The sequence below is a fragment of the Panthera tigris genome, chromosome A1, assembly GCF_018350195.1.
Source record: "Panthera tigris isolate Pti1 chromosome A1, P.tigris_Pti1_mat1.1, whole genome shotgun sequence".
Taxonomy (NCBI): Eukaryota; Metazoa; Chordata; class Mammalia; order Carnivora; family Felidae; genus Panthera; species Panthera tigris.
Genome location: NC_056660.1, coordinates 78,370,193 through 78,385,960, shown reverse-complemented (window position 1 = coordinate 78,385,960; position 15,768 = coordinate 78,370,193). Strand labels below are relative to the sequence as shown.

General features: G+C 42.6%; 1 protein-coding gene across 4 annotated transcripts in view; it reads right to left on the bottom strand.

Moving 5' to 3' along the window:
* MYO16 (myosin XVI) overlaps positions 1 to 15,768 on the bottom strand; it is a 610,989-nt gene that overhangs the window by 21,254 nt on the left and 573,967 nt on the right. For all 4 annotated transcript variants that reach the window (XR_006215346.1, XM_042980064.1, XM_042980054.1 and 1 more), the window contains exon 34: positions 6,134 to 6,225. Coding sequence is in view for 3 of the 4 variants with exons in the window: in XM_042980064.1 (XP_042835998.1) it covers positions 6,134 to 6,225 (92 nt within the window). In the remaining variant the exon portion in view is untranslated. The remainder of the gene's footprint in view (positions 1 to 6,133; positions 6,226 to 15,768) is intronic.

Genomic DNA, 15,768 nt, shown 5'->3' with positions numbered 1-15,768 from the left:
CTTGCTCTCTCCCGAGCTTGCTGAGGGAACTTGAATGCAATGTTGTGCTCAGAGCCTGTGAGTGTGTCCCCTGTAATCTCCCTTCCTACTGCCTCCCGCCTACCGCTCCACGTTAAGGCTTTACATTTAACCTTGAGCTAATACTCAGAATGAAACAGCAAATGAGAGCACCATGCATCCAAATGGGGGAAAAAAACACCTCAACAACTAGAAAATAATCTGCAAATCAGTTCAGAGTGACACCTTTATGTACACTGTAAAAGCATACGAATCATCCATTTTTACTTACGGACATGATATAATTTATGGGTACATTCATATTAGTAAAAGTACAAACATGGATGGAGGGTTATGCCCTAATTTCCGGATGGGATTCACCCCGGTGTGGCAGGCGGGGATGGGCTATAGATTTCTCTAAAATATATGGTGCCAGAGCAGATATGGTGAAATGTTACGATTTATTGAAGTTGGGTGTTTTACTCATCACTGTGCCCCCCCCCCCAAATATATAGTATTCCATAGCAAAATGTTTTTGAAAATCACATACATGCCAGCCACATTTTATCAAAATCCCAGAGAAGTGCTGTGTCATGCTGATTCTGTCTAACCCCCTATATATTTTAGATAGCATCTACTATGTTAGAATCAGAATTGATGTTCAGAATACTGACCTTGAAAAAAAAAAAAAGAACACCAAGATAATATAGCAAACATTGTTTATACGCATATATTGTTATATGGCAGGCTGCAGGCTTGACATGTTACATGTATTTTCTTTAATCAATTTGAAAACTAACTGCTACTTTCTGTACCTACCTGCTAAATAACAGTTATGGGATTTATACCCATAAATTTTGTTTTTTCTTTTTCTTTTTAGTTTTGTTTTTCTTTTTTAGTTTTTTCTTTTCTTTTAATTTTAAAAATTAAATCTTTTTAAGGGAATATTGCAGTTCCTAAGTTAACTCGAATTTGTACTCAACCGCATTTTCTCAGATGCAATGTTACTTCCTCCCTCATACAATGGTATTGACTCACTACAGCCTTCCCATCTGTAAGGTGAGCATGCAGAGATATCACAAGACCTTCTTATTTTGCATTCTTCTCATATTTCTTAAAACTGAATGATCTCCTCATTGATAATAGTCAACGTGTTCACTAGAAAAATATGCATTTGAATGCATTTGGGATAGACACAGGGTGCAATTTTATGGAGGAAAAATACAAAATAGGAGATTTGCTTTTGTCATTTATTTCGCAAGTTTCTCTGTAACTATACAGGATTCTTCCCTTCTCTTTTGAAAATGCTGCCATTCAACTCATACCATCAAATTAATTTACTGCCTTCATTTCTGGCACATACTATAGAAGTCACGAGGGGTGCGTGCTGATTCCCTGAAACCTCAGCTGTGTGAACGAGCCTCCCATGCTACGTCTCGTCTCGTGTTTGCAGCTTATAAATGAAATACTTATACCTTGCCTTTTGAAACAGTTATCTAATTTCTATTTCCCACCATGTGCTTTAGAATCCTCCCTTAATGATTGAGTGTGTCTACATTTTGTTATTTTATCTAGCACTGTTTCTCTGCCATGATACCTATCAGGCATTCACGTGACAAATACGATGAAATACTGAGAAGGCACTGGCTTTATTTAGTGCCCCCACAAGTCTTCACTTTGTTGATATGTAACATTACAAAAAGGTTTCTTTGCTGGTTCAGTAAAACAAACCACATAACAATTTGTCTCTTGACTGTGGATCAATTGACATTGATTACGTTTCTGCTTTCTTTGGTGGCGGTGGTCTGAGTGGGCTAAATACTCATGAAGCTCTTGGGTGCTGGACTGCCACTCTTTTATCCGAGACCACCAATGATTTCTTACGATGGATATTTGAATATGACAGATATTAATGATAACTTTTTATGCTCTTTAAAAAATCATAACAAAAAGTTTGGTAAATAATATGATAACTGCCCACAACGAAACTCAAAGATCATGAACCACACAATGTCGTCGAGGAGAACAAAACCTGAGAGGAATCAATGGCGAGAAGTGGACGGTGGTAAAGGTAAAATGAAAATGTACATACATAAGGTACGCTCAAGTGAAAAAAGAAAGTGGCCCATTTGTCAATAGCAAGTGTAGAGCCCTAAACAGGTGTATAAATCGACTTCAGGCTGAGGGCAAGAACTGAGAATTTTATTTTATCCCTTCCCTCCTTGTACCCTCCTGCCTTTGGGTCCCTCCCCCACGGGGTTCATGATTTTGCTCTATTTATAATCCACGGGGTTTCTGTGTCAGGTTACCCGGCCTTCTGAGTCAGCAGAGGATTGCAATCACAGTGAAAAGAGCTAAGTCACTCTGGGTTGGAAGGTACTCTCAGTGTTTCCCTCAGTGCTGAGTCTCCTACCGCTGCGTTACTTCGGACGGATCTTTTCATGCCAAATGGCACACACTCCTTTAAAAAAGCTACTATACATCTCATAAAATAGCCAGTAGATAAATGGCATATTATTTTTATAAACACCATCTAATTTCAAAACCGACCTGGATCTCTGGGATTGCAGAGTTGAGCGCTGGGAAGTGCCACAAAGCCCCCATCAGGGCCAGCGTGCGGGATTCCAAGGTATCACGCACTCGCTGCTGGCTGTGTAAGGTCATGGCTATTCTATTTTGCTCCACAGCAAGGACCCACAGAGCCTTCGCTATAAGGAGCAACAATGAACACAGCCACATTCACGATATGGCTAAGGTCCCAGCTTTCATTATTTTCAAATATTTCAAGGGCAATATATTTTCACTACTTTTTAAAAATTGTTGAAGTTTATTTTTGAGAAAGAGAGAGAGACAGAATGCGAGCAAGGGAGGGGTAGAGAGAGGGGGAGAGGCAGAATCTGAAACAGGCTCCAGGCTCTGAGCTGTCAGCACAGAGCACAACGTGGGGCTCGAACCCACGAAGCGTGAGATCATGACCTGAGCTGAAGTTGGATGCTTACCCAACGGAGCCACCCAGGCGCCCCTATTTTTACTACATTTCTGTGAAGTCATTATGTTTTGCAAAGTGTAAGAAATGTTATGATGGAAAAGAACATAAACTACATTGTCTCTCCTCTGCACCTTGAGGAAAGAGACTACTAGTCTTTGCTGAGGCGCTACCCTCATGAGAAAACATTCCACGTCTATATCGGTGTCAGTGAAAATTCTAATTTGCGAGCCATGAAAAGTAATTCTGGACATCTGAACAGGTGGGACCTTCATTGGAAGGTGAGAGAGAGAGACCGGAGCGAGAAGGAAATTGTGTGGCAAGTGGGCAGGAATCCAAGTGGATTCAATGCCTGGAGGTCATCGTAACACTGCCTAACAGCTGCCCCAGAGGGAAGTCACCTCTGCCACATGTCACCTCCTTGGTGACATCTACTCTTCTCGTCCCTTCCATCATATGTCTCTCACGCCATAATCCACGGTTGACAGATTGGCTGAGCCCCCCTCACACGTATCGTCTACCTCACAAAGGAGGGAAGGAAGGATGAGCCTCTCCCTTTCTGTTTTCATCGTGAGATATCTCAGCATGTGACTGGCAGCTAAAAAGCCAAGTCATAAATGTCCACCATGGCTATTTAGGTTTTTGTCCTGACCAAAAAGTCTTCAAACTGTGTGAAAAAGTTGGATAACTCCTGCAGTGCTTTTAATGGGTTTTGGTCACGTTCATTCTCAGGAATAGGACATATGATCTTGATATCCGTTCAAACCATGCACTCCAAATTTTCCCTATGATCTTTGGCAAATGACTGAATCTGTTTCCTGTTTTCTTTATCTACAATAATGCACATGCATTTTATCTTTCTTAAAGGATTTCACTAAAATCCTTGATGATGCCAATTAAACTCTAGACCTCCACAAAGAGAAATTCAATTTGTAGTCAACATTTAATTTTACTGCTACATACCCAATCAGTCGAGGGCTGATTTTATAGAATTCTTATCTAATTGCATTAGTAGAAAATTTAAAATGCGATATGCCTGCATGTGTCCATATTTCCTGTGGAATATGTCACACAAGAGTCGTTTTCGCAGAAAGACGTGTGGCCATTAAATGCGCAATTTCACATAACTCTTACAGCTTTTCAACAGCGAGAAACGTGTCCTAGCATGAGAATCCTCACACTTTACAGGGAAGAAAATGAGCCTGGTTTCCTGCTCCCTTGAAGAAAGGCACTGTGAGATGACTGCAAGCCAAGACTGTTTGCATCTGAACAAAAAGTCCCCACTGACAGGTAGGAATGGACACTAATTCCTCATGATCTTTCCCATCTCTATTTGCTTCTTAGCCGAACCCATGCAAGACCAGGGAAAAAGTTACAGAGAAGCCTGTTTTATGCACCTTCTTTCAAAATTAACCCTTTCTCTATGAACCACGTTATAGTGGGAGCCCCGGAAAGGGTGTCAGGTGGCCGGCATCTGTGCTCTGAAGTGTAGGAGTCAGTCTTCTAATAAAAATCAAACCGGTGTTCCTTACAAGTAGGCTCCCCTGTGAATTCTCTCAGATAAAGCATCTGTAAGGCTTACAAAGTAAAGTCAATACATCTCTAAGGACCAGAGGGGAGATAGTGCGATCCGTTATTGTAGTCTATCAGCATTTTCTTTCTATTTCAGTCCCTATACATCAGTGCAAGTGATTTGAACCGACTGCATACTGTAAGATTTATTTTTAAGATTAAAGTTATTGATTTTTCTCACTACCTCACCAGTGTTATTTGGAAAAAATCTCAGCTGACGCCAATAGACTAATCTATATAATGCCAAGTATGCAGAGGAAAACAGATCAGTGGCTGGGTTGTCGACTTTATGGAAGCATCTGGATACTCCACTGAGTTTTTTAAAAAGATTTTGATGTAGATATTTGACATCATCAAAGTGGTACTATAGCTCCATACAAAATAAGAACCCTGTTGCTAAAGCAATAATTTTGACCCTGTTGATAACAAGCTCTTTGATACATTGTTGGGTGTGTTTCACCTTGAAATGCAAAGTCATCTTTTTGAAGATAATGACCAAAAACAGTATTTTAAATATTTTAAAATTCAGCATTAAAAGAACACTAAATTATATGATATAAATCCTTTTTCTTTCTAAACACACTAGTGGTGTCGTTGGTTTTTTGTTTGCTTTTTTCTTGAAGCGATAATCTTCTTTAGTGTGGTGAACTTTTTAAAGCCAAACACATTAAGCATATACAGAAAATCACTGAAACATGTCAAAAACGGCTTTGTGAACTGTAATCTCATTTTGGCTTTATAGTGTCCTGATCATACGATACATTTTCTTTACCTATTTTTTTACGTTTATGCATTTTGAGAGAGAGAGACAGAGAGACAGACAGAGAGAGAGAGAGAGAGAGAGAGGGAGAAAACACAAGTGGGGGATGGGCAGAGAGAGAAAGAGGGAGAATCCCAAGCAGTATCCCTGCGGTCAGTGCACAGCCCGATGTGGGGCTTGATCCCAGGAACTGTGAGATCATGATCTGAGCCGGAATCAAGAGTCGAACGCTTAACCAACTGAGCCACCCGGGTGCCCCTAAAGTAAGCTCTATGCCCACGTGGGGCCTGACCTCACGACCCCAAGATCCAGAGTCATGTGCCCCCATATGCTATATTTTAAATCAATCTGGGCTATGTGGAATTTAGAGGCAGTCAACGAGATAGGATGGCGTGCCATAACACCACAGGTGCCTCCAGCATTTTATTTCTGTGCGCTTTGCCCTCAGAGTCCTATTTTAGCCGAGGTCAAATGCGGAAACTATGTTAGCATCACTCGGTGGACGTAACATCGTCTTCATCTGACAGTGATTTTTTAAAGACCACAACATAAATTATGTCTACAATATTCAATTTAAAAGTATTACATTTTGTTTGTTTTGGGCATTCTTCTTCTTCCCCTTCTAACCAGCAGAGAGCTGGAGTCTGCTGACAGAGAGAGAGAGGGATGTTGAGCTGGAGATAACTTAGGGACGGAGTGAGAGCAACCGTGTGGTCTAGTCCAGGAGGAACGTACATTCTTGGTCACGCCACACCAAGTCTCTGGTCGTAACTTATTTCCAGCTGTCACTCCAAATGTGAATATCTGAGGGTCCTTACCTGAGTGGTGTGGGTCTCTCTCTGTCTCTGAAACGATGAGGTCGTGAAGGTGCTCACAGAAAATCTGGGGAACCCCTCTTCTTCAGGTAAACCTGTTGAGGTCAACACCAAGTCGAGGTTAAGTTGGGTGTCCTTCCCCCAAATAAAAAAAGCTGTGTACTTACTGCCAAAAAGTCGACTTTTTACATCTCATGGATGGAAATGATGGTCAGCAAATACTCATTGGATAAAAATTTCCTAAGGAAACATGGGAACACAAAATACTGTTGCAATTCCATTAAATAAAAGAGGCAGGATGTTGAAAAAAGCAATGAAGGGATGGTGAGGAAATGTTCCATAATGGCACAAAGTGAGCAGAGAAGTACTGTAGGGGAAACTGAGGATAGTTTGGTGAAGCAGGGACAGCAGTGGGAGGAGCCTAAGGGCCTCAGAGAGTGAACGGGTACCTTGGGCCACTACAGTGGAAAGTTGGCATCTCATTTGGGCCGCAGGGAGGTGAAGAGGGGAGTGGAGGACAGACCAGACATTATCGAGTCTACGTGTCACACGAACTCCATTGGCTAGTGTTCACACACAATGGGGAGGAAGGGGTTGGTGGACTCCTATGAGGAAAAGGCCACGGTAGCTGCCCACCCCCAGCAGACCAATTCATCACCAGCCTTGCAGGACAAATAGAGGGTTCAAGGACATGGATAGCCCCCACTGAAATACTACAGAAGTCCCCATAGGCACCAAAGGATTTTATCAGTGATCCCTCACGATAGAAACAGGGTTTCTCCACCTCAGCGCAGCTGGCGCTTTGGGCTGGAAGTTTCTCTGTTGTGGGGCTGCCCTGTGCACTGTGGGATGGTTAGCAGCATCTCTGGTCTCTGCCCTATATGGTAGTAACACCTCACAACTGAGAGAGCCAAAAAATGTCCCCCTGGTGGCAAAACCTCCGCTGACTCAGCACCAACAGGAGACAGGGGTTGAGAGTCACCACAAGTGACTTGTTCATAAAGATAAAAGCAAAAATGAACGACTGGGACCTCATGAAGATAAAAGGCTTCTGCACTGCAAAGGAAACAATCAACAAAACTAAAAGGCAACCGAAAGAATGGGAAAAGGTGTTTGCAAATGACGTATCAGACAAAGGGCTAGTATCCAAAATTTATAAAGAACTCACCAAACTTCACACCCAAAAAACAAATAATCCAGTGAAGAAATGGGCAGAAGACATGAATAGACACTTCTCTAAAGAAGACATCCAGATAGCCAATAGGCACATGAAAAGATGCTCAATGTCACTCCTTATCAGGGAAATACAAATCAAAGCCAGACTCAGATACCACCTCACACTAGTCAGAGTGGCTAAAATGAACAAATCAGGAGACTATAGATGCTGGCAAGGATGTGGAGAAACAGGAACCCTCTTGCACTCTTGGTGGGAATGCAAACTGGTGCAGACACTCTGGAAAACAGTGTGGAGGTTCCTCAAAAAATTAAAAATAGATCTACCCTATGACCCAGCAATAGCACTGCTAAGAATTTACCCAAGGGATACAGGAGTGTTGATGCATAGGGGCACTTGTACCCCAGTGTTTATAGCAGCACTTTCAACAATAGCCAAATTATGGAAAGAGCCTAAATGTCCAACTGACAAATGGAGAAAGAAGATGTGGTTTATATACACAATGGAATACTACTTGGCAATGAGAAAGAATGACCATTTGCAGCAACGTGGATAGAACTAGAAGGTATTACGCTAAGTGAAATAAGTCAGGCAGAGAAAGACACCATATGTTTTCACTCTTATGTGGATCCTGAGAAACTTAACAGAAGACCATGGGGGAGGGGAAGGAAAAAAAAAGTTGGAGAGGGAGGGAGCCAAACCATAAAAGACTCTTTAAAACTGAGAACAAACTGAGGGTTGATGGGGGGTGGGAGGGAGGGGAAAGTGGGTGATGGGCATTGAGGAGGGCACCTGTTGGGATGAGCACTGGGTGTTGCATGGAAACCAATTTGACAATAAATTTCATATTAAAAAAAAAAAGATGGAAACATGAAAAGAAGAAAATTACCTGACGGAATGAGCTCAATCCAGGGGCCTTAAATTATGAAGTGATAGCTGCTCTTCTCTAAAATTGTAATTAACTAGTATGGTATAATTGATCAGACATATACAGGCTTCCCAAATTCAAGATCATTAGGAAATCACTGCACGCCTTTTCAGATCAGGAGTGAGTGAGCTCCCCAGGAAGTCCACAGAACCCTATCAGCACATAACAAGCCCCCCTACCCCCAGTCAATCTTCCTGTTACAGATACAAAGGCCTTGGCATGGAAAGGTTAGCTTCATCGACACCAGGCACACTGGGGCCAGCACCTGGAAAGGGACAGGCCTACACATGGAAGTCATGGGGCAAGATGGGCCCTGGCCACAAGCAACAGCAATGTCTGAAGTTGGCCAGGGGAAATTATATTAGAGACTGGCATAGCAGGTGTGGGAAAGGGGCCAATCAATCAGTGTTTGAGTGATCTGGAAACTAAACCAGGAGGGAGGAATGATGGACATCTGAGATCAGTCACAAATTGGAATCCCAGGCATCCAAATAAGCAGGGAGTCAGCAAAAACTGGGTGTCCAGGCAGGAAGGCACAGCCGAGTCCGGGATTCATGTGTAGCAGGAGTGTCAGAGGTGTGGGGGCTGGTGGGGGAAACAGAGAGCTTACTGACGAGCAAGGACAGACGTCCACCTTCTGGAGCACTGGGTTCCAGGAATTGGACGGTGGGGGAGAAAGCTGTCATCCATTTTCCAAAACTAAATTATAAATCAGAAGTTTATGCCCCAAATAAAACAGAAACTCAGTGTGCCGAGGATACAGACTCAGAGCCAAATCAATAGCATAATGTGCTATATATCACGTCATAAAGAAAGTTAAGAAGTATTTGTGGTCATTGTCTGAGTAAGGCACTGGGAAATACAATGACTAAAGGAAAGTCCTGCCATTGCACAGGAGTGGCCTTCCACCAGAACACACGGCAGGGTGATTTGTGGGTTAGTCAGCATCCTGGAGAGAGCAGGGGTGAATTCTGATGGAGGGGATTAGGGGAATGTGATGGTGGGGACGCCAAAGGGTCTGGGCATTCCGGGACGAGAAGGCTCCGAATGGTCAAGAAGGTGAGATGGGCCTCCTTGGGAGAGCTCCAGGGAAGAAGTTCCAGATGGTTCCATGCCTCAAGAAAGGAGCACTGAGAGGGTGCGGCCAGCGGGGGCCCCTGCAGAATGTGCTGGAAGGTAGAGAGATCAAGGGCAAGCACTTCACATGCCATCTCACAGACGTCTGACAGTAGCCTGTAAGCCACGGACAACACTGTGGGTTTCCAGAGGGGATGGGATGTGATGCCATTTTACCTGAGTGGTGAGTGTAGAGGCATTTCTTACCTGTTGACTAAAGAAATCACTGATCCCAGAACCTGTGGAAGGGTCACCAGGGTAGGGACAGAGGGTGTCAGTGTGGGGCAGGTGAATGTGTGGGGACCCCGGTGTGGGGGGGGTCAGGGAGAAGAAAGCGGTGCTGGAAAGCTTGCCGTGGATGGTATCTCTCCCCTTGAGCAGGTGCAGGTTCGGGGAAGAGCTGAGACTGACCAGCCTGGGGTGCAGAAAACCCTGCCTGGATGTCTGTAGCAAACAGGTGGGAGAACCCCACTTGGGCCAATATACCCAGCAAATGGAAGCAGCAGATAAAGTAATAGCCAGGCGGCCCTGGAGGTGCAGAGGATGTTAGAAGGCAGAGTTTTGTTCCGCTTTGTTTTTGACCCAAAAGATTTCTATCTTATTGTCATATTGGAAGCAGCACGTGTTAAAGGCAAATAATCTAACAGTGACACCAGAAGAAAAAAAAATGTGGAGGAAAAATGTATTACTATCTCTATTTGAACATTTAAAAATAAACATATGCCAAAAATAAAAATTTATACATATATAAAAATATTTTACATAAATTTTATATATATATATTTTATAAAATATTAAAAAATGAAAAAGAATACAGAATATTTAAATACACTAAATAAAAGGCTCTACTGTTCTTAAAACATCCTACAAATCAAAATAAAGGACCTACTGGCAGATTTTAAAATATGGGAAAAGAATATGTATAGAGAGGAAAGAGAGTATATGGCCCCTAAATGATAAACATGTTCATTTTCATTAAGTACCCAAAGAAATGCACATAAAGGTAACAATAACTTAGCCACCTTATTGGTCAAGATAACAAATATTTCAAAACTTTTTGTTACTGAAATTTCATACACATATAAGAGTCAAGAGAATACGCAAGGAAAGTCCACGTGCCCATGACCAAGCTTTGGGATGTTCGTTATTTCAATTTTGTTTCATTTACTTCTCATTAGCTTTGAAAAAAAGAAAGAAAAGAAAAGATGTAGCAATTGTGTCATTTCACCTGTCAGCTAGCCAAAGACCCCAGAAAAGGCCCCAAGTCTTGGGGTAAAGAATTCTACTGTGTTCCTACCAAGTTAAAGGTTCTTGATCAGTGCTGGGGGCCATCGAAGGTCAATCTGGAACCTTTATTTGTCGACTTCCATTGAAGGCTTCTACCACGGACAATTGCTCGCACATACTCACGAACGTGCTTTCGTTTTCTTGCAGCCACAGCCTTGTCCCCAGACCCCATTCTGTGGTGATAATTCCCAGTGGATGTAGTTCTGTGTCCTCAACACATTCTTACTACAGCGGCAACAGTGGGCCTCAAAATGCTAAGCATGTCCATTTGATATGAAACCATCCGTTTAAGGAGCCATGCTTGTCCAAATTAGAGCAAGGGCTAAGATCTTCTGAAACTGTCCCTGTCCTACCCCCCAGATACCCAGCTCTTCTGTTCAAAGAAAGCATGCAGAGGCTTCGAGAAGGCATTCCCCACCTGCTGATCTGGGCCACGTAATAGATGGCAGCACTCTGTACAACATGCTGTTTGGCACTGGGGCTTGGCAGGGGGGAGTCAGGAAGTCATCAGCCTTGATCCAGGGGCCAGGTAGAGGGAGGAGGCTCCCTGCTCCTCTCCCTGAGCAGTGGGTGCTGTTCAGAGCTTTGTCAATTCATCCTTCCCCGGGATGCTCAGGGGAAGTGGTATTCAGGACACTCTCCTCATCATGTGTGGTGTGGATCCAGGCCCTGGACTTCCCTGAGTTTGTAAGGTGATTTTGCAAAGGGGGAGACTCTGCGGCGGTGAAGTCTACACATAAAACCCTGGGGGTTTATGTAGAGCCTTCTAAGAAGAGAAGAATAGGGCAGGCTGGAGAGGGTGGTGTGGCTCTGAGTCTTAAGTAATGAACCCCTTAGAATCTGCCAGTCACAATCCCTGAGGCTCTGTTGGGACCCAAGTGTGTTTAGTTGATAGCAATATATGATTCTCCTTGTGTGTCCTCCCAGCTTACCAAATACCTCCGATCTCGAAGTCATGATTCTCCTGGTTTTTGTGAAACTGCATGCTGGCGTTCCCGTCTCTGATCATTTATTCCGTATCTCCACGCCTGTCCTTCTCAAAGCTTGGCACTCCACATGGTTTTGTGGTCAGATTTTCTCCTCGTTTCTCTTTAAAACTTTTCCTCTGATGCTGCAAATGATCCCCATTTCTCCAGCTCCCGTGAAAATCCTGCCTTCCCTATCTTTCCCTCCTGGAGCTCCCCTTAGACTCCCGAATTATCACCAGCATTTATGTCACGACTGTCTACCGCCAGAAGTCCTTCTCATCGCTTGAACTCCAAACCCAACCCACAGGATAAACCTCTCAGAACTCCGCTTCTTCTGTGAAAGAGTGCGCTGTTCTCTCCCTCCTATCCCAGTCCATCCTGGAACATTCTCCTTGGTGTTAATAGGATCAACACACACCTGCTGTTCCCAACCTCGGGTTTTGTTCCACTCTTCACCCTGAGTAACACAATCAGGGAAGTTCCTCCAAAACAGCCAATGTATGGTACCCCACCCTCTCCAAGCAAAGACCAGTCTTCCAGAGACACTCTTTGAACTGGCATTCAACGCCATCTTATTCACTGACCTATGCCATCAAAGTAGCTCACTCCCATCCCGCCACGGAGATGTATTTTCTTCCCTGGAAGGTGTGCCCTTCTAGTCTGAATCTCATTCATTTTGAAAATCCCAATCCTCACCAGGAGCATCTGTAAAATCCCAGCCCTCGTGAATCTCTTCACACCAGAGCACTCCTTTTTTGTGTGGTTGACCTGACACTTGTCACTGGCTGCCCTGTTCTGTGATCTCTCTTGACACATAATGCTAATGCTCTACATATGCTCTGCTTATACCCAAAGAGCACCCCGTGATTCGCTTAGACTCCCCACGGCTCTGCACGCATTGCACAATGCCTGCATGCAACTGGTGCTTAATAAATGCTTTGTGACTGATGTGCACCTGCCTCTCACTAGGCTTCTTCAGGCCATTCTGTCCTTTATATTATTTTGAATCTTCGAACCCTCCAAGGGATAAAACAGAACCTTTCCTGGAACGCTCCCATAAATCCCGACGTCCATTCATTCCTCCAAAATGATATGCGAGTTTGACTCTATGCATGTGTGTATTGGGGTCGATGTCATTACCATAGATTCTAGCATTACAGTCTGTCTGGTCTTGGACAAATTAATTCGCGGCCTTGTGCCTTATCGACATCATGCATTTTTGTTTTTATTGGACACATTTTTCAGTGATCTAGCTCCAAGAAACCTAAGCTTTTCTGATATCTGTGTATTAGGTAATGTATATAGAGCACTATTTGGGGTGGCATCATTGTACCAGATCCTCATAACAATCCCATATGGCAGGTCCCTTGATTATCCCCATTTTTAAGATGAGAAAACAGAGGACCAGAAAGGTTAAGTAATTTGCTCACAGCCATGGAATCAATGAACCTCAGAGCTGGGGCCTGAGCACAGGCAAACAGGAACAATGCAGCGTTGCCAGGAAAGAACAGTCAGCCTTTGAATCCAGCTGTTTTTAATCGGGACTTCTTAACTACAGTGGAGGAGATTTAATTAAATGGAGTCCAAATTAGCAATTATTCAATATGACTTCAAAATATTTTTAGCCAGAAGGAGTGGGGCAGGGCTTTCTACATGCCCAAGAAGCTGGCTTTCTTTGCAAAGCTACCTTCTGCTGCTGAAAATAGATAATTGCACAATATTCCAGATTGTCAAGTGAAGGCTTGCTTCCTCTGGCAGTCAGCTTTTGAGTCAGACAACAGTATGAGTTCCAAAGAATCTATACAATTCCCATAAACAAAGTGATGTTGTAAAACGTATATGTGAATGTTTTTCACGGGCTCCAACCAGAGGAGCTCTGCCAGCATTCCACATCTACCTCGAGCAGGGCTGACGAAAAGCCGTTTTTAGATGTTTCCAGAATCACTGGGGTTTGGTGCTCCAGTGGCGCTCGATTCAATACGGAATCTACAAAAAATGCAGAGTTCCAGGTCCCAGAGCGTCCTATCCAGTCTGTCCCTACGGAAAGCCCTTTACACCGCAGATAACCCTTACTGCACACCGACGATAAACATAACGCAAATAAAAAGAGAGACAGTCCTCACAGAATGATAAATGTAAAATCAAATGTAATGACTGTGTTCTTTAGTTGCCATTTGTTTCCTGATGCCCAGCAATAAAATGTATATTCACTGAGCAGCAAGCAAGCAAATCGTACTGAACATAAAATGGCCTGGCTGGAATTTCTTTATGTCTTTATTTCCCCCCACGAAATAAACATCTTTATACTCACAATATTTTGTGTGATACAACGAAAATGTCCTAACACTGAAAACTGTTCTTTAATCTAATGATAAATAACCACAAGTCCAGGGAATAATTAAGTATACCAAAAAAGATCTAAGTCTGTGTTCACATCAGTAAAAGGATGGCAATTAAAGTAAATGATAGCTATAATTACCCACACATAACTATATTTCAGCAAACGAACAAACAGAGAATTATTTCTGGGAAGCAGAGGTAGCATGCAGATCCTGGCATTCAAGATAAATCATTTCCTAGAAAAATAACACTATTTCTGATTCAATTAGAATTCCAAGTTATTTTAAACATTTATTTCCATCTTGTGCCTTTATTTAGAAAGCACACTGACTATCCCTGGTGAATTAGGAATCGGTACCAGTAACCGCTTTCAGAGCAAGGATGGGTCACACCTACATCAGGCGTGGCACAGGTGTAATATCGGGTCAGTTCTTATCATACTGATGGGCAGAAGTTTTCTGACTCCACACCCTGCACAGAACTTACTGGTCCCTGCGTAACATGCAACATGGCCCCGGTCGGTAAGTGCTTACCCAGTGCTAAGCATGGTGCCCGATGATGGGAAGGTGGCAGGAGACGGGACATCCATGGTGTTCACGAAAGTAGAACCACATAAACGTGGCAAGTGGCTTTGAAAGACTGAAATCCCAACTGAAATAATTTTCCTTTTGTGCGTGTGGCTCCTGATTATTTCCAAGGGATCATCAATTAATGACAACTCAGAACCACCTTTATTTTAAACTCTGGTCCCTATGAGATTTAAGGGGTAGTGTGTTCTAGGGCCTGAACATTTGTCAGATGCTGAAGGTGAGAAGCCCGAGAGCCCTACATATTTAATGTGATATTATTAATCTCAGGCAATGTATTCCAAAAAAATTTCCATCTGGGGCTAGAGGATTTCTTGTCTGTTCCAATGGTTTTTGACTTTACTTTGATTTTTAGAGTAAAACTCACAGATTTTTGTATGAGGTTTTCCAGGATTATTGTCCAAGCCATAACGTTTGGCTTTTGACTCAAGACACAGACAAATTAAATAATTTGGTGACAAGAAGTTTCTATTTTCTCTTTCTTTATGGTAGGATGAACTTCACCCAAGGAGCTAGGGAGAAGGACATTGGGTGAAATTTTAGCAAAAATGAATGAGAATAAGGTCATCTTTCTTAAATAGATGTGTATTCAGTTTTGGTCATTCTAACATATTTTAAATTCCTTTTTTTTTTTTTTTTTTTGTTTAGTGGTGATCTTTAAATCCTCCAAAATTGCAAGGAAAACAGGTATTAATTACTTTCTTAATAGGTACGTGTAGTCCTTGTGAAATATACTTCTATCGCATACTTGCTGGCTATTATTGTCACTCAAATTCCATTTTTATTATATTAGGACTATTTAAGTTCAATATAAGGGTATAAAATTGTTTTTGTTATCTTTACCTCCTCACAAAGGAATTACTTCTCACATCAGAGATTTCAGAAAGTAACCATCTTAATTTTTTTTTAATTTAAAAAATTTTTACTTTACGTATGTATGTATGTATGTATTAATTTATTCAGAGAGAGTGAGTGCATGTGCGGTCGGGGGTGGGGCCAGAGAAAGAGGAAAAGACAGAATCTTAAACAGGATTCACACCCAGTGTGCCTGATGTAGGGCTAAATCTCAGGATTTTGTGCCTTTATTTAGGGTTTGGTGAGATCATGACCTGAGAGGAAATCAAGAGGTGAATGCTTCACAGACTGAGCCACCCTAACTCCCCAGAAATTCACCATCTTAAAAGAAAGATTGTATCTCAAAAAAAAAAAAAAAGGAAGATCGTATCTGTATACGTCCA